The 17504-nt window shown below is 39.4% G+C and overlaps 1 protein-coding gene across 2 annotated transcripts in view; it reads left to right on the forward strand.

Annotated features, from left to right (window-relative positions):
• Positions 1-1481: 1481 nt before the first annotated feature.
• NSUN3 (NOP2/Sun RNA methyltransferase 3) overlaps positions 1482-17504 on the forward strand; it is a 43919-nt gene continuing 27896 nt past the window's right edge. The window contains exons 1-4 of one of the 2 annotated variants that reach the window (XM_033121346.1): positions 1482-1643; positions 1694-1723; positions 2544-2653; positions 9831-10174. In XM_033121346.1, the coding sequence (XP_032977237.1) occupies positions 1709-1723; positions 2544-2653; positions 9831-10174 (469 nt within the window). In that variant the 5' untranslated portion in view covers positions 1482-1643; positions 1694-1708. Of the gene's footprint in view, positions 1724-2543; positions 2654-9830; positions 10175-17504 lie in introns of both variants that reach the window. The other variant, XM_033121338.1, reaches the window with a different exon arrangement.

Consider the following 17504-nt stretch of genomic DNA (forward strand, 5'->3'; position numbering starts at 1 on the left):
ACTTCTAGAAATAACGTATATGAAGAATTTTTTAAGAAAATGCTTATAAAAACGGGATACATTATGTTTGATCAACCTTCAAACTGCATAATAATAGAGAAATATACTGAAATGCTACTGATTATCTCTAGTGGTATTATGACTAATTTTCATCCTCATGGGCTTTAAAAATACTTTTCTTCAATGAACATTTAAAATCAGAAAATAGGAATATGCTTAAAAAGTCATACAATATAATAGAACTAATATCACCTCTTTCCAAGCATAGCACATCTCCTTTCCCTAGTAGAAATATATATGATTTCTAATACCTCCTTTAAAGTCTTTTATATGTCTACATTGCAAATATCTACCATATTAATTCATTAAATGCAACATTATGCTTATGTAATAACCGCAGAAAAAATAAATTATATAAAACCTCTACATATAGAGGCTGAAAGGTAAACTAGTATTTCCTAAACATCCAACAAACTGTATGCGTTTAACTATTTCACTCCTTAACACTATATTTTCTTTTGGGCTAAATTTTTAGATTCCTAGGGAACTTGTTTGAAAAATAAATATATTAAGGTTCAAATCACATTAATGGTAATGACATGTATCTTTCTACATGACCCCAAGTTTTGCACCCATAGTAGCCACCTATACGATATTTTGGGCATCATGGGTCTCAAATGATGCTGCTTATTAAATATTAAGGATCACGTTAAGCACTGAATTTCTCTGATAAATTGCGGATTGCTGTTACAAGGGAGCAACAAACGAGTAACACTAAAAGAGCAAATAAACTGCTCTTACTATCAGAATGGGTGTTAATACTCTCATCTTCCTGAGAACCAGTAATACTGCCACTAGTAAAGGTGGGTGAGTTAGTGAATGGGGTAATTCTGGACTTCAGGGATTTGGTTATCAGAACTTGATAATCATCAGGAAGATCACGATAGTGAAAATACAGCTGCAGCTGACATTTGGGCGTTTACTGTTCCCTAGTCTGACCTAAGCGCTTTACTTGAGTATTTCAATTTAATCATTTAACCCTCCCCAGTGAAAGAGAGAGATTATCCCAATGAGCTATCTCTATGAAACGTATGACTTAATTTCTTTTTTATCATATCCATCCTTTTATCCTGAGTTCTGAATATCTGGGCTAACGGAGGTCATAAGATTTGGTAGATTAATTCAGTAAATAGCTTCACCTCTGAGAACACTTTAAAATAATGGTCAAAACCTAACAGTAACAGACTTCCATTCTCTCACTGGCCCCATGCACGCCGCGTCGGAGACCGTTCTGAACGAGAGCGTGACGTGCTAAGGCCGCCCCGCCCCAGGCTCCGTACGAGGGCCCCGGCCACGCCCCCAGAAGCAGGCACCGCCTCCTTCAGCCAAGAGCAGATGTAACTTCGCGAGTGCATCCCGCGAGATTTAGTGTTCTTTGGCGAGATTTCGGTAACTGAAGCAAAGCAGTATCTCGCGAGAAGTTGAACCAGAAAAGTGCTGGAAGGAAGCGAATTCCGACGACATTCTGAAATCAGGCTGTTCTCCTGGTTCCCGGGCGGCTTTGGCTGTCGGGCGATGTAGACCTCTTGTTTGGCATCTCCTGGCGGGATCTTGTTTGGCATCTCCTGGCGGGATCTTGTTTGGCATCTCCTGGCGGGATCTTGTTTGGCATCTCCTGGCGGGATCTTGTTTAGCATCTCCTGGCGGGATGATGTTGACCCGGGTGAGGGTTGGGTCCCAGCCGGGCGTCTCTGACTGAACCAGACACAGAAGTCTTTAAGGGTCGAGGTGGCGAGGGCGGGGGCTGCGATGTGGGAACTTCGGGATCTCGGGGGTTCTCTGGTTTCCCAGACCTAAGCCCGAGCTCCTGAGCATTCTCTGTCACTTACTTCCAAGACTTACCTCCGCCCCAGATAACTGCAGGCCTGCCCGCAGACTTCAGCTTTGCAGTGTAATTAAGGGTGTAAGCTATTCCCTTCAACTTGGAGCAGAGATGTCAGCTCCTCGAGGGCTGGGACTGTCACTCCCCTATCCTGGGAGCTTAGAAGATGCCTGTTACGTCCATAGTTGGCCCTCGATAAGCTTTTCTTGGACGAGTAAATAGAATTGCAAGGGAGTTTCCAAGGAAACTAGAGTGAGTTTTCTTCTAAATGAACTTTATTTTGGAATAATTCTGCATTTACAAAAAAAGTTACAAAGATAGCACAAACTTCCCATATGATTTTCACCTAGTTCCCCCTACTGTTAGTATCTAGAGTGACTTACTTCAATGAATTTTGATACTTTGACACAGCTTTCTGTGTTAACACCACTAGATTCGACTGTGCCATTGCTTTATGTTTGAGCCAGAATCATCTGGAGAAACCCTGTTTTTTCATAAGATAGTGTATGGTAATACGGTTTGCTTATGTGTGAGGTCCTGCTCCCATTCAAGAACTAATAATTATCTAAAAATGTGTTTTTAAGAAAAAAGACTGCTAATGTTGAAGTTCAGTAAATTTGTAATATCAGTGTGTGTCAGCAATGTTTTCTTATCATCATAGCTGAAAGCACAATCAGAGAGGAAGCTTGCAAAACAGATTTGCAAAGTTGTATTGGATCATTTTGAAAAGCAGTATTCCAAAGAACTTGGAGATGCCTGGAATACAGTAAGGTTAGTATAATTCATCTCTTGATGCTTTATGATAGTATAAGAAATAAACCCTTTGGCGGGAGGAGTGCTGGGAGGATAAAAGATAAAGGAAGCTAATCCTGGCTTCCATTTCCCGCCATCACTACAGAAGGGAAGAACTAGGAGGAAGTAGATTGAATCATAGGGAGATTGACAGGAGGTAAAACTGTAGTGATGATAAGCAAAAATTGTTACACCTTGCCTTGAACAATTGCTTTGATCTTTCCAACAAGAATGCCCACCAGTTTGACAAAATTAATTATGTTGTAACAGAACAATCTTAACACTTTTGAGAGTATTCCACTAGTTTCTGAAATTCAGAAGATACTACAACAGATCTTTAAAGGCAGCACCGCTTTATCTTAGCCAAAGTCACTTCATTTGGTAACAATATTTCTTCGCTGTGTCTGGCTGGCCATGTTTTGAACACAGATGTGCACACAAACACACACATCCTTTAAATATATTACATAAAACAGAAATATGGAGCATTTAATCCATAGAAGGGAGAGAAGTTTGATTTGAACGTTTAGTGAGTTTTGCCTTTCATCAGAATGTTACTCTGGATTCTTTCCTTTGAGTTCCTGATACAGCATAACTGTGGCCTGTGGGATACAAAGAGCAAGACAGTATCCATGGTCAGTTTGCTTTCAGTCTGGTGTTCATAGGGGAGGAGGAGCATGGTGAAAACTATATAAAGCTCTAATTCCATCAGCATCCTGATAGAAGTAGACTGGGCTGGAGCACCGATCTTACCTAACAAAGCCTGATGGTACCAGCAAAGGCATGAGGAGAAGCCAAGTCTTGGTGACTTACAGGAGTTACCTTGGCAAAAGTAACCAGGCATTTGATTGTGAAGTTAGGGGCAAAAAGTTACATGGCTATAGACTAGCTGGAACTTGGTCAGATGGTTGTTTTATTCATCTCTTTTTGGGGTCAACACAATAAGAATTTCTTTTTTACAAAACACAGGTTTGAGCATTTTTTTTAAGACAGAAATTAAGTCTTGACTAATACAGTCTGAGGTAGTTCTGAGATAATTTTAGAAAAATTGAAGCTTTTTTTAGTAACTTGTAAATACTGTAATATGAAAATGTGTAGTTTATAATTGTGGTTTTTATTTCAAAACTACGTTTTAAAATGAGCGTCTTCTATCACGGAGAAGGATAAAGAATCAGTAGTAAAGTGTGCAATAAATTCATGAGTTTTTCAGTGCAAAGGTACTCAAATAAAATAGCCTATTACATGCTTGTTACTGCATTTCCCCAAAAATGAGACCTAGCCGAACAATCAGCTCTAATACATCTTTTGGAGCAAAAATTAATGTAAGACCCGGTCTTGATATGATATGATATATGATATTTTATATATATTATGCTTATATTATCATATTACAACCCCGTTTTATAGTAAAATAAGACTGGGTCTTGTATTAATTTTTGCTCCAAAAGACGCATTAGAGCTGCTTGTCCGGCGAGGTCTTATCAGGGAAACATGGTATGTGCCAGGCAATACTAAATTTGTGTGATCATCAAAATAAACCTATTAGATTTGTTTCCCATTTTTTACCTGAGGAAACTGCAGAGTTTAAGTAACTTTCCCAAGTTCACTCAACTAGTAAGTGGTAGAATTGGGATTTGCCCAGGCTCTCTGGTTCAAGAACTCCCTTTGCTCACCCCTATTCTATATGCCTTTCATACCTGTGATGTAATTAGACATACATGAGTTGTTTTTTTAAAAAAAACAAAAAACAGATTTCAAGAGGTATATTGTCTTCAGACTTTATAGTAATCTGGCTGTCCATATACCCTGTAATGAGGTATTTTTTATTTAATGTGCTCAGACAGATTTATAAATTATTATTTGACCCTAAACAAAATGACCAGTGAACCTCATATCCATTTAATTAACTGTGCCTTCTGCTTCATCTACCTTTTTGTTGGGTTTTCATGGTAATTTAAGTTTTGCATAAACATGTGCTAAATTTGCCACAGGCAAAATAAAGGCTTTCTCAGCTTAGAAAGCAGCCTGAGCATGGAAGATGGCACAGGGAAATAAGAACGGAAATAGTTTTGTTTTTTAACTCCTTATTTGCAAGACATAATATTGTGTTCGCAATCCAGTTTGCAGAGTCTGCTTCCAGGGACAGGCGAGTGCATTTTTGTCCTACCTAGAAAATAATTTACTCAATATTTTCAGTTTCCTATAGTAGAGGGTAAGATTCAGTATTTATTTTAATTTTATTTTTTTGCAATAACCTTTCTTACTGAGTCACCCTCTGAGCAGCCTTTTAAAGTTGGAGTTTATCCTGGTTCAGTTTTTGCTCTACATATTGTGCTTCAGATGAGCTCATAATGACAGGACTTTAAACTTCCCTCAATATGCTATCATCTCAGCTGTGCAGTCCTTCCCAAGCTTCAGTCCCATACTTCTAAGTGTTGTCTGGCAATTTCACTTAGTTTCGTTCCAGGCTAACTCAAAAGCATATTTTTATTTTTTTCCTTCCAAAGCTGTATTATCATTTGGCTACTTGCATACTTTATCTCAATTGAAGGCATCACCACCAATCCAGTTTCCCCTCTCCTTTTCCACACCTTTACTACCTTTGTAGTAAAGAATGAACCTTACTCAAAAATGGGTCTTGCATTTGTCCTTAGGTCCTTGGAGGTGATCTCTAAGCCCCTGGCATGACTTACCTAAGAGTGTCTTTGTTTACCTGGGAGCTTGGGCCACATGGGAAAGTCTTCTAACATGGTTTATGGTGAGAGCTAATGATATCAGCTTGGCCTCTGGCCTTTGACCTCTGACCTCTGTAGGGGCGGGAGACTAAATATCAGCCAAATGGGCTGTTAATCACGTTTGTGTGACTGAGCCCCACTAAAATGTAGACACCAAGGCTCTGGTGAGCCTCCGTGCTTGGCAATCCTCCTGTGGGTGTTGTCACATGTTGCTTCAGGGAAGAGTTATCCTTGTCCATGATTCCGCTGGAGAAGACAACTGGAAGTTTCATGCTTTGAACTTGCCTGCACTCTGCGCCATGCATCTCTTACCTTGACTGTTTTTAATCTGTATCTTTTTGCTGTTATAAAACGTAACCATAACCATGAGTATAACAGTGAGTTTTGTGTGTCCTCCTAGCTAATCACTAAACCTGAGAGTGGTCTTGGGGACCCTGAACTTACAGTCGGTGTCAGAAGTGAGGGTGGTTTTGGGGGTTCCCTATGCACTACCACACACCACTACCTGCCCCCATCAAAATCTAAGTGCTCACCGAATTTTGTTCTACCTGAGAAATTTCTTAATTGGGATCTCCTTTGTGTCCGCACTATTACTCTTTAGTTAGCCCTCATCACTTCTTACCTGGCATATTGCAACAGGCCCCTCCCATAGTCTCCCACCTGTAGTATTAATTTGTTTGCTTATTTTAGCAACCCCTTTTATGACACTGTATGCCAGGCAATGTCCTAATCACTGTACATAATTCTAATCACTTTATAATCCTCGGTTCCACCCTCTGGGGTAGTTATTATTTCCATTTTACAGACAGGCAAAGAGAGGCATATAGAGGTTAAGTAACTTGCCAAGTGATATACAGCTCACATTTGGAATAGCCTTGGGAGTATGTTTTATCCACTCTGTCATGTTGCTGCTTAATGCTGCCACATTCCATTGTGTCACTTCTAGAGTACAAACCACCTTTGCTTCCCTGCCACCTGCAGTATTATGTTGGGATTAAATATCTCATCACAACTAGACAGGCTCTGTCATTCCTTTGGGACTGGAGATGCTGTTCTGTCTGCCAGGAATGACCCTCTCCCTTCTTCCTCTGCACAGTGGTTAAAGTATGGGTTCAGATTTCACCTCTGCATCTTACAGTGCTTGATGCTACATACCTTAACATCTTAACATCTCTGGGCCTCATACCCTTATTTGTGAAACTGGAAAAACTGTGTGTATTTTGCATAGTTATTTGGGAAGGTGAAATGAATTTTATATATGTAAAGAGCTTAGAATACTGTTTGACATATGGTAAGTCCCCGATACATGTTAGCGTTATTTTTATTAACTGTTACTGTTATTAACCAAATCTCCATCAAGCTGTCCTTATACCCTTGGCAAAATTAGTTCTGCCCTTTGTGTTTCCATTGCATTTTGTTGATAAAGTTGTTGTATTTCTTTCAAGATTATATTGTCATAATTTAGTGACTGACTTGTCTCTTTCCTGCCAAGGGAGGGTCTTGAAAAACTAACACCTTAAGACTTGGGCAAGTCACCTACTCGTTCACAAGTTAGGCATTGTGCTAAGCACTGGGGATACAAAGACGGATTATGTACATTCTACCCTCAAATATATATGAGAAGAGGATTAATTGGAAATCTTTATGAACTTTGAGAATTTTGTGTGCACTTGTGAAAGCAAAGAAAAAAAAAGCCCCTTTTAAGTCTGGCCTGTCTATACATATTTTTTTTTTTAATTTGGACACTGTCTTCACTAACCCAGAGTTCATATAGTTCACATATAAAAGGGAAAATACTATATCACCAGATTGCATTACAAGAATCTGTGAAGGGGGTGGCGTGGGGTAGTTGGAGAAAACAGAAATGAACTAGTAGCTAGGTTTTCATTTTGTCCTTCTGTCGGTTTTACACACATTTTCGACCTTAATCTGTGCAAATCCCTGCACAGTAGTAATTATAGCCCCTTTTAAAGTCGGAGGTTAGAAAAATTGTCTATTTATGGCCCATCCAAACCTGTGACTTGCAAGTCTGTGCCTTTTCATTTACCAATTGTGCTGTGTGAAGGTCTGTAGTCCCAGCCTCATGATTGCCTGCGCACATCTCATGTAAGAGACTCCTTGTATGCAGTGTTTTTAGTGTTTTGCTGTCTCCGCCAGAAACACTAACCTTCACTCATGACTTCTTATCTGAGGTACTGTGGATAACAAATATGAACATAGATTGCTCTTCCATGAGAGACAAGGAGGAAACGATGCCAAAAAAGAGTAGGAGGAAATTGGCTCATCATTAGAATTTTCGAAGAATAAAAATAAAATGGCTGGAAAACCTACTTTGGTGCACTTCCATGAATTGATTTATTCATTTCTAAACCAGACTTTAAAAATGATTGAATGAGCGCCCTCTAGTGGACTATAATAGCAAGAAAACAAAAGGGATTGCTGTTTTTTTAACCATGAAAATTTTAATTGGTTTTGTGATCAGCAGAGTTATTTATACTAATCAGCAGGAATATAGCAATATCTAAATAAAATGATTATACAGGAAGGTAGGATGGAGATTAGAATAGTAACAGAAAAGACTAAAGTCACAGAAAATTTGAATGAAAATCATATAATTAAATAACAAACATTGTCCAGACAATACATTATGCAATTTTTCAAGAAATATATAGGCACAGGCAAGTTAGAGCAATCAACTTCTAGATCCTCAACTTCCTTATAAGCTCTTTCAGAAAATTACTCAGCTCCATTACATGCCTAAGGGGGTGCATATTCTTCTTTTCCAACCTGCCCTATATGCCATGTTTCCCCAAAAATAAGTCCTAGCCAAAAAATTAATATAAGACCCAGTCTTATTTCACTATAATATAAGACTGGGTCTTATACAATATAATATAAAACGGGTCTTATTTCACTGTAATATAAGACCTAGTCTTATGCAATATAATATAAGACCCGGTCTTATTATTAATTTTTGCTCCAAAAGACACTTTAGAGCTGATGATCCGGCTATGTCTTATTTTTGGGGAACCACGGTAGTTGTCTTTGCTACATGACTCAAAACCCTGGGTAGATTTTCACCCAGTTTAGAGGGTAAGATTAGGATGGATTGACATAAGATTTACAACAGTGGTGTTCACAGGTTTTTCTTTGGGGTCCATTTTAATGCAGTGGTTCCGAAAGGGTGGTCCTGGGGGTCAGCAGTATATCAGTATCAGGTGAAGACTTGCTATAAATGCAAATTCTCAGGCCCCACCTCAGCCCTACTGCATCAGAAACCCTGGGGTGAGGGCCCGGCAGTCTTTTACAGACACTTGATGCATGCTAAAGTTTGTGAGGCACATTCTCAAAGAAAGAGGTGGCCGTCTTCCAGAATGGCTGAAACAGATACACCGGGCTAATAGGATGCGTCATCATAGTAAGAGGCAGCACAAGGAGAAAGCAGTTTCACGTACTACTAGGCCCTGATTAAAATTCACAGGGCACGCTTCAAGTCATAGGCTTGTTACATTTCAATCCAGCCGAGCCTCACATAGGCAACTCCAGGCTGAGCAGCAGCTGCAGTTTATTTAATTGACCATGGTTAATGAGGCTCCCAAATAACTCAGCTAGAAAGGTCAGCTCGTAAATAAATTAAATATTTCCTGCTGTATAATCTGTCAGTTGATGTGATCCTGTGATTGTCAAGAGATCTAACTGTTGGACCGAATAAAAAATTAGGAAGGTAATTCTGCAGGGGGCGGGGGAGAACGTGCAGTATCCATCCATAAGTGATTTTTAAACCCTCCTTAGTTTTTGTATCAGCTGAGCCACTGAGCCCCTCGTTAACTCTGTCACGTAGAGTTCACTGTAGTTAGCTTTCCATACTTTAATCTTCATAAGGAAACGTGGAGCACTCCTAATTCAAACACCCTGTAATGATAGAACTTTTCCTTCCAATATTAATAGTCTCAGGTTTTAAATGTTGTCTCTAAGAAAAACACTTTGTGGTGCCAAGAGTGATAGACTCAAATCTATTTTGATGGGTGTAGAGGTGTGTAAAGGCAGACCATGATGTTTTTTTGGCAAGATACTCTGCTTGCAGGGACTTGGCTGAGGCAAGTGAGGCACTCCTTAGTGGTACAGAATTTGAGGGGTAACTAAAACCTGATGATCAAGATAAGAAATATTTTAATAGCCAACACTGGTACAAAAAAAAAAATCCATGATAAACAAAATATCAAACATTTAGATGGAGATGGGATCATAAGTGCTGGGTTGAGTCCTGTCAGAGCCTGAGGTAGAAGAAAAAGTCAGTAATATTGATACTGGCTCTGAAAATCTCAGGGAAGTAAGGTGTGCAGCTCGGGCCCATTTGCTTGATGAGTAGTAGAAATTGTATTGGTGTGTATAATAACGTTCCCTTGCTTTCCTATTTCTAGGTATGTACTCACATCCCCATCGTGCTGGCAACATGCTGTCCTTCTTAACCGATTCAATTACCCTTTTGAACTGGAAAAGGATTTACATTTGAAGGGCTATCACACACTCTTCCAAGGATCTTTACCCTATTATCCTAAATCAATGAAGTGTTACCTGAGCAGAATTCCCAGCAGGATGCCTTCAGAAAGACACCAAATTGGAAACCTAAAAAAATACTATCTCCTGAATGCTGCCTCTCTTCTCCCAGTCCTGGCTCTGGAATTAAGGGATGGAGAGAAGGTTCTGGATCTGTGTGCTGCTCCTGGGGGCAAGTCAGTGGCTCTGCTGCAGTGCGCTCATCCAGGTAGGTGTGCGCCGCTTTCAGTAATCGGCCACTCTCCATCTGGTGTAAAATGCTTTGAAAGTATATGGGGAGAAATGTAAGCTTTAGTTTGCAGATTTTGAAAACCTGAAAACCAGGCCAGTGTGGAACGAATGGAAATTTTAGTTGAGGAAATCAGTGTAAATAACCTTTTTTTTCCAGCTACTTAATCCTAGCAGGTAATTGGGAACACAACTACAATAATATTTTGGGATTGAAAATCTATCAGATACTATGAATCCTCATAGGCTAGTGACAAAGATTTTTTAATTTTATTACTTTTATACTTGAGAGTCTTTTATTGTTATCCTTGTCATACTTCTATGCAATAGAAATGTATACATTTAAAATCATTTTTTGAATCATTGGACCATAACGTTCTAAGGTAGTTTGGTCCAATAGAAGCATCATGTGATGTTTATGTATCATTTAAAAATTTAGAGTAGTCTCTGTGGGGGCTAAAAAAACTATTTTTTCCTTGCTAATAATCAAATTAACAGAGACGGATTAACAGGAGAAAATGTCCAAAGCTTATTAGTGTGTACATGCAAGGGGGTGTCATAAGATGTGAGACCCCAAACGCATTGGGCAGTTGAGATTTGTATGTCGTTATGGACAAAGGAGAAAGAGGGCAGGGGCCTGAGATTTCAAAGGAAATAGGTGATTGCCAGGTAGTTGAGGAGAGCAGAACACACAAGGCAGGAAAATTCTTGCTAGACAACCCAGAAACAGCGGGACCGGGGAGGTGGTGTAGTGAGCAGGTGCCCCCCCACCCCCCACTTGGAGCCTTCCTGTCTATCATACTCGATTCACATTAGGCTAAGGGGCATATGGCAAGATTTCTTTTCTGGAGCAGGTCTTTCCATGTGGATCTCTTGGGCAGGAGGGTCAAACGATCTTTCTGAGTCTTGTTTCTTAATAACCAGCTTAAAATCAGTATCCCCAAAGGCCGTTTTAGGGTGGCAAAACTTTGGTTCCATTCATCTCCTTAGAAAGGTAGAAAGAAACAGACGAAATTAAAAATACATTATAACCCAGTACATCCCAAATATCGTTTCAACATGAAATCAAAATAAAAAATTATTAATGAGATATTTTGCATTCCCATTTTACTGCAGAGTCCTCACAATGGGTGTGTATTTTACACTTCAGTGCATTTCACTTTTAACTGGCCTCACTGCAAGCTCAGAGCGCCATGCGGCAAGTGGGTGTAGTACTGGAGAGTGCAATTCGGAAAGATGTTAAAAGTTGTTTAGAGATGACGTGTCATTACCATTATTATTAGTACAAAAATGATGGCATGTATGTAATATACACTTTCATAAATATTTGTTAAAAGTAATTAGTCAACATTCATCTTAAATTATTTTCTTAACGAGACTATGGGGCCTTTTTTTTTTTTAATTCAGGTTTCCCTGGATGAATATTACTTGTGGCTAAATGAGACAGAGTTCAGCATCAATTCTGTCTGGTTTTTGTTTGTTTGATGGTTTCGTTTTTATAATGCAAATGCTGGAAAAGATGGAAATGGTGGGAGTTGTGTTATAGTAGTTTCACTAGTTCCTTAAACTTCTGAGTTATAACCCTGCATCGCATACTTTTCATCCAGCCTTATTTTAATGATCTACTAGGTGAGCACTCTTTAGGTCTGTTTTTATTTTGTAGGAGGCAAAAGATTGGAATCATCTCAATGACAAAAGGCTGTGTCTGTCCCTTAGTTGTCAGACTCATTCCTGTTCTCACAAGGTACCAGTGTGTTGAACTTAGGTGCTTTGGAGGTTTCCACACCCTGGCACAGTTTGCCCTTGTACGAGTCTGGATGGGTGGGAAGCTTGCTCCTCATTTGTCAAGTTGGGGAACGGCCCTTGTGAAAGGAGATGCTCTGACTCAAGGCTTCTCCTCCTGTAGGAAGTGGATCTGAAAATGGATTCTTTTGAAACTGTCCATGCCCCCATTTTCCTTAGAAAGTTGTTATGTATCCCCAGGGCATGCATACCCCAGTTTGAAGACTGCTAATTTATATCTCCATTGGAGAGCACTCCCTGTTGAAAGAGGTTACAAAATCATTTTATGAGAACTGTGAATTCAGGTGTACTAAGCAGTGGTGCAAATAAATGTATCAGTTAACTGTATATTTAGGAGAAAACATCCTGTGTGTTTCAGAATTGTGGTTAAAACTCTGTTTTCAGACTTGCTGTATTTTTTACGGTAAGAAATCATAACAAAAGAGATTATTTTGAAAAGGTATTTTATCATTTTTATAATTTGAAATGAAGTTTTACGGAATCATAAGGAGTATTTATCTTTACTTTCACTCTTTCTGTGTTCTTTGACAGTATTTTTTTGGTTGTTAAATCAGTTTTGAAAATAGAATTTTTAGTATCGTAAAAGATGGGAGAGAAATGTCAATTTTTTGGTACTGTTTTGAAGAAAGGGCATTTTAATCCTAAATTGTTCTTATTAGTAGACTATAAATATCTTATATCCTTACGTAGGGAAGGTGATTTGATCAGGAATCCAAAGGCAAACTGATGCATTGTAGGATTTTTAAGTGGCAAGAACCTTCCTGTCCTACCTCAAGGGCAATGAGCCACAGGCAGTGTTCCAAGTAAAGTAGCTTTTCATCTAAGTAGGACTAATGATAATGGTTTACTAAGAAATATAGATGTCTTCATGCTGATGCTCAAAGACCAAATTAGGTTAGCTGCAGTGCTTGGATTTGGAATGCAGAAGCAGTGCGAATCAAACCTTTCATAAGCAAAACTTAAACTGATGGCTACAGTAAAGGAGCATTTATACACCAGATTTCCTTAGATCAGTATTGGCCTTCATTCTGGGCCAGGAGGCTCACAGCTCTGCATGATTAAAAACCTCATGTTTTAAGATGATTTAAAAAATCATTCCACTTCTCTGTTGGTCCAGCTGCTTCCACCTGTTAGTGCAGTGACAGACTGTCCATTGTTTTTATTCGTTTGTTTGGGTGTTTGTCAGCACAGCCTTTGATATGTCCTGGTTTAACAGAAAAAGAGCAAACAAATCAGATTCTAAGTAGGAAAACATTAATAGACGAAGAATGACCTAGCTTGGTGGAGTGGCTTAACTTTCTTGCTGAGAGCTGTATCCCTCTGGGCATGAAATCTCTCTGCTGTCAGTGAAAACTTTTTGACAGAGAAGATTAGAAGCACTCCTTTCTTTACTGAATTGCTTAGCCCTCCTTCCAGGGACCTCATACCTCCAGGCCTTTCTCACATGTATATGTAGGTACCATTTTCCTTGCCCTCCTCCCCTGCCTATTCCTTTTCATTCTTTAGGTTTTCACTCAGGAATCAACTTTCCTGGAAAGCCTTTTCTCAATCCCCTGACTTAGGTGTACCTTCTTTGTGGTAATAAGAAAAGTAATAAGCATTTTGGAACACTGAGCATGTGCCACGTACTGTATTAATCACATTGCATAAGTCTGTGTTGTTCAGACGCTTGTAGTCGTCTGCTTCCAGCGTCATAGGTTGCATCTCTCGGACGTCATAGGGCTCTGAGGAACACAGTGTGACTGTCACTGGTGTACATGATCTCATTGAACTCTGCAACCCATGATTTGGACATTACTATCTTCATTTAAAAAATAAAACGACAAAGAGAAGTGAACTGAATGGCCGTAGGTGAGTGGCAGAGCTGGGATCTGAACTCCAGTTTTCACTAATATGTAACTCCTTGACGTGTTCTGCATGCTGGCAGTGGAACTCAGTTGCTGCTTTATCCAGCATCCTCCGTTGCACAGCTTGTTCAGGCTCATTTTTGTGTCTGTAGCAGCTAACACTGCCCAGTCCATAACAGGTGCTTAATAAACCAGAACCCTATAATGGTTATACTCTCAAGTGTGTATTAATCTGTCGTCTACCACGTTTTAACAAGTTCGTTATTACCATTTTGGATTATTTTGTGAATTTGTTAACATTGTTTCCAGGTAGCTCAAAGAATCTTATTAGCCTTTACAGCACTTTTAGTATATGGAAAGTATCATTCCAATTTTTACATTGAAAGGAACATATAAAACAATTGTGTTACAGCTTATGCTCCAAGGAATAGTTAGCGGAACTGAAAACAAGCAGAATTGGTGTCGTCTAAGTTAGGTATTTCAAAATAAATAAACGAATGGAACTTCTAGTTTCAGTTCCTTTCCATGGACCAAAGGCTGCCACACATAAAGCCTCAATGATTTATTCAGGAATTTGGTAAATTCACCCCCTTTCATACTTAGATGAAAAAAAAATACCAAGATTTTCTTTATTTTTCACAGTCTAAGCATAAAATTAATTTGATCTCAATGTGGCAAGTCTTAGTATCTATATGAAACATGGATGCCTTATAGTGCATATACTAAAAAGTTTAACCAACGTCAGACTATTTCAAATAAAATCCATGTCTAAGCAAAACAACAATATATCATAAAGTTGTATTTCAACTGTGACCTATTTAAAAATGCTGCATTGAGAATCTTTACTAAAGCTATAATTTATTAGAAAGCTGCCTGATTTTCAGTTGTAGCAATTTTAGTATTCTTTATTACAATGGCATGTTTCAAATCAAGTCAGCCCCACTTAGTGAGCACATACTACATGCTTGGCATTGAATGGTAGGTGTAGAGCTGTGAAGGATACAGAAATGACTAAGACTTCTGTTGCCGGCAGTGTGACAGACTGCAGTGTAACAGTCTCCTAACCAGCCTTCCTGCTGCAAACAACCTAGAAAATGTAGGCTATAATATTTAAGGAAAACAAAATCTTTTTTAAATGTGTTAATCATCTCCAAATATTCACTGGCCAAAATCTAAGAGACAGAGGGAAGGAACCTAGAAGGTAAATAGAGCATCAAAGCCAGGTTTTGGCTTGAGTGCATTTGCTTACCCTGAAAAACATGCATGTGGATTTCATGAAAATGCGGGACTAGAGGAGAAAGCCAGAGCCTGCCCAAGTAGTGCATCTACTAGGAGACTACGTTACATAGAGCTGAGACACCATAGTGCTATTCCCTCCAGGGAAGGTAAACTGGGAAGAAATTGTCCTCTCCAAGGGACTGAAAGGAAAACTGTCTTCAACTTTGGTGGGAGTGGGGAGGATTGGAAACACCCTCTGAAATTTTGTAACCACAGTTAAGCCAATGTCCACCATTCTAGCAAGATTGCAGAACACTGAAAATAAAGAGAAGATGTTATGGGAGCCTGAGAGGACAGACTGCAGAGGGACAGATGTTAGACGGGGTTGACCTTTGAGAGTAACAGAGGAATGATGTTTTCCATGTGCTCAGAAAAGATGACTACGAATCCCGAAATATATTCACCTGAGTATCTCAGAAGAGCCAAAGTGAAATGGACATTTTTTTAGACAGAGAGAGTGTAAGAGCTTGTCACCAACAATTCTGAAGGATGTGCTTCAGGAAAAAGGAAAGTCATTCTAGTTGGAAGGTAGAAGATACAAAAAGAAATGAAGAGCAAAGAAGGTGGGAAATATATGGGAAAATCTAATAGTCGTTCACTATAGAAGACAATGATAATGTTTTGTGCAGTTAAAAAATGTAAGCCCAAATAAAACCCAAATGTATAATAAAAATAGCATCTAATTTGGGAAGGAGTCTTATAAGATTCTTGTTATCTTTTAGGAAAAATGGTGAAGATGGACTTAGTTTAGAATTTCTTTTGCATATCCATGTTAAAACCTTTAGGGTTACTACTAAAAGAATAGAAATGGAATGTAAAATATTTAAACCAAAAAAAGGGAGAAATGCAATGAAAGATAATTAAGACGTTTTGTTTTCTTTGAGGCTCTTAGTATCTGGTAAGCAGTGGTGGAGACAAGGGGTGACTTTGGGGGGCTCCCTTGTTCCCAGTTTATGACCCACCACAGATGCATTTAGTGTCACCTTCCCCCCCCTCACCTCAAGGCCTGAGCAGCTTGGAATTGTTTCCAGACTGGACAAACCCTGGCAAAGGCTTATGCCGTTCCTGCAGGCCTCTGCCCCTAATGCTTCCTACCAGTGCCACAAATTGAGGAGCCTCCGAAAGGTGCCAGCTGACAAGCAGAGGTTACCACACCTGGGTGCTTGCTGAACCTGGCCTTGGGACTCTCTGGCTTCCTGAGCACTTGCCTGGAGGGGCCAGGTAACACAAACCCAAAGCGGGTAGGAGTTTTCAGCTCTTGGAATGGACTTGAACCAATGAGAGGCAGGAGACTGGAAGAAGCCCCCAGATTATTTATTCTTTCTCCCGATTCCACTAAACCTCACAATGTCTCCCAAGGCTCAGTAATGTCAAACTCTGGACCTATCCTGACAGACTAACCAAAGCTGTAGTCAGCTTGATTACAAACCCTCTTATATTTGTTCTCCCTCCTTGAATGATTTACTTTTTTTCTCTCTCGCTTTTGCTTCCCTGGGATTCCACCCCTGCCATAACATAAGCTTTTGTCTTAGACTGTTTTCTAGTGATCTCCGGCTAAAACAAGAACTTTCAGACACCTATTGATAAGCTGCATTAGCGAATCCTCCAAAAACCGCCCCAAATAAAGATGTAACTAAATAGTAAATAGTGTACCACCTGTGCAAATGCAGCTTTAAGGCGATTTTCTACTGCTTCCCCCATTTCTGACAAATTGATGCCATCTCCTGAGCTCTTTCCATATGGAAATTTGGAGCCCTGCTAGTAGAAAAGGTTAGTAATACATATGAACACCTCTCATATGAGATAAAATATAGTGAGTTCTATAGGAGAGGAAAAAGTATGTTTTAGAAATGGACTAGTCAGTCGGGTTTGGTGGAGCACAGTATGCTTGTGAAATAGTGGGAGGTTCAAATCGAAAGGTTGTCTTGAGATCTCAGTATTATAGACCTTGAATTAAAGACTAAGTGTCTGAACTTTATTTAGTGGATGATGGGAAGTTATTAAAAGTTTTTAACAGTGGAGTAACAATCAGAAAAAAACAACACGTGTATAGATATATAGGTATATAGATGTATACACACATATAGTTGTATGTACATATATGTATTTGAGCAAAGGGTTTACAAAAAATTTCTCCCCCTCTACATTAGAATTTCACCTTCAGTTAGATGTCTCTGTTTCCCTGGTGACCTGACAGAGATCATCACTATTTCCAGGGAACATTGCTTATGGCAAAAATGACCCCGACTGGTGCAGTGCACGGGGAGAAAGAGTAAATCAACACTAGCGACAAGATGTGAATGCCATGCTTTTAGCCTCCCTGAGTGCAGTGATTTTTGTAATTGAGCGTGTCTATTCTGGGGACCCTGGAAGCTGTGTCTG

Source organism: Rhinolophus ferrumequinum, chromosome 2, assembly GCF_004115265.2.
Source record: "Rhinolophus ferrumequinum isolate MPI-CBG mRhiFer1 chromosome 2, mRhiFer1_v1.p, whole genome shotgun sequence".
Taxonomy (NCBI): domain Eukaryota; kingdom Metazoa; phylum Chordata; class Mammalia; order Chiroptera; family Rhinolophidae; genus Rhinolophus; species Rhinolophus ferrumequinum.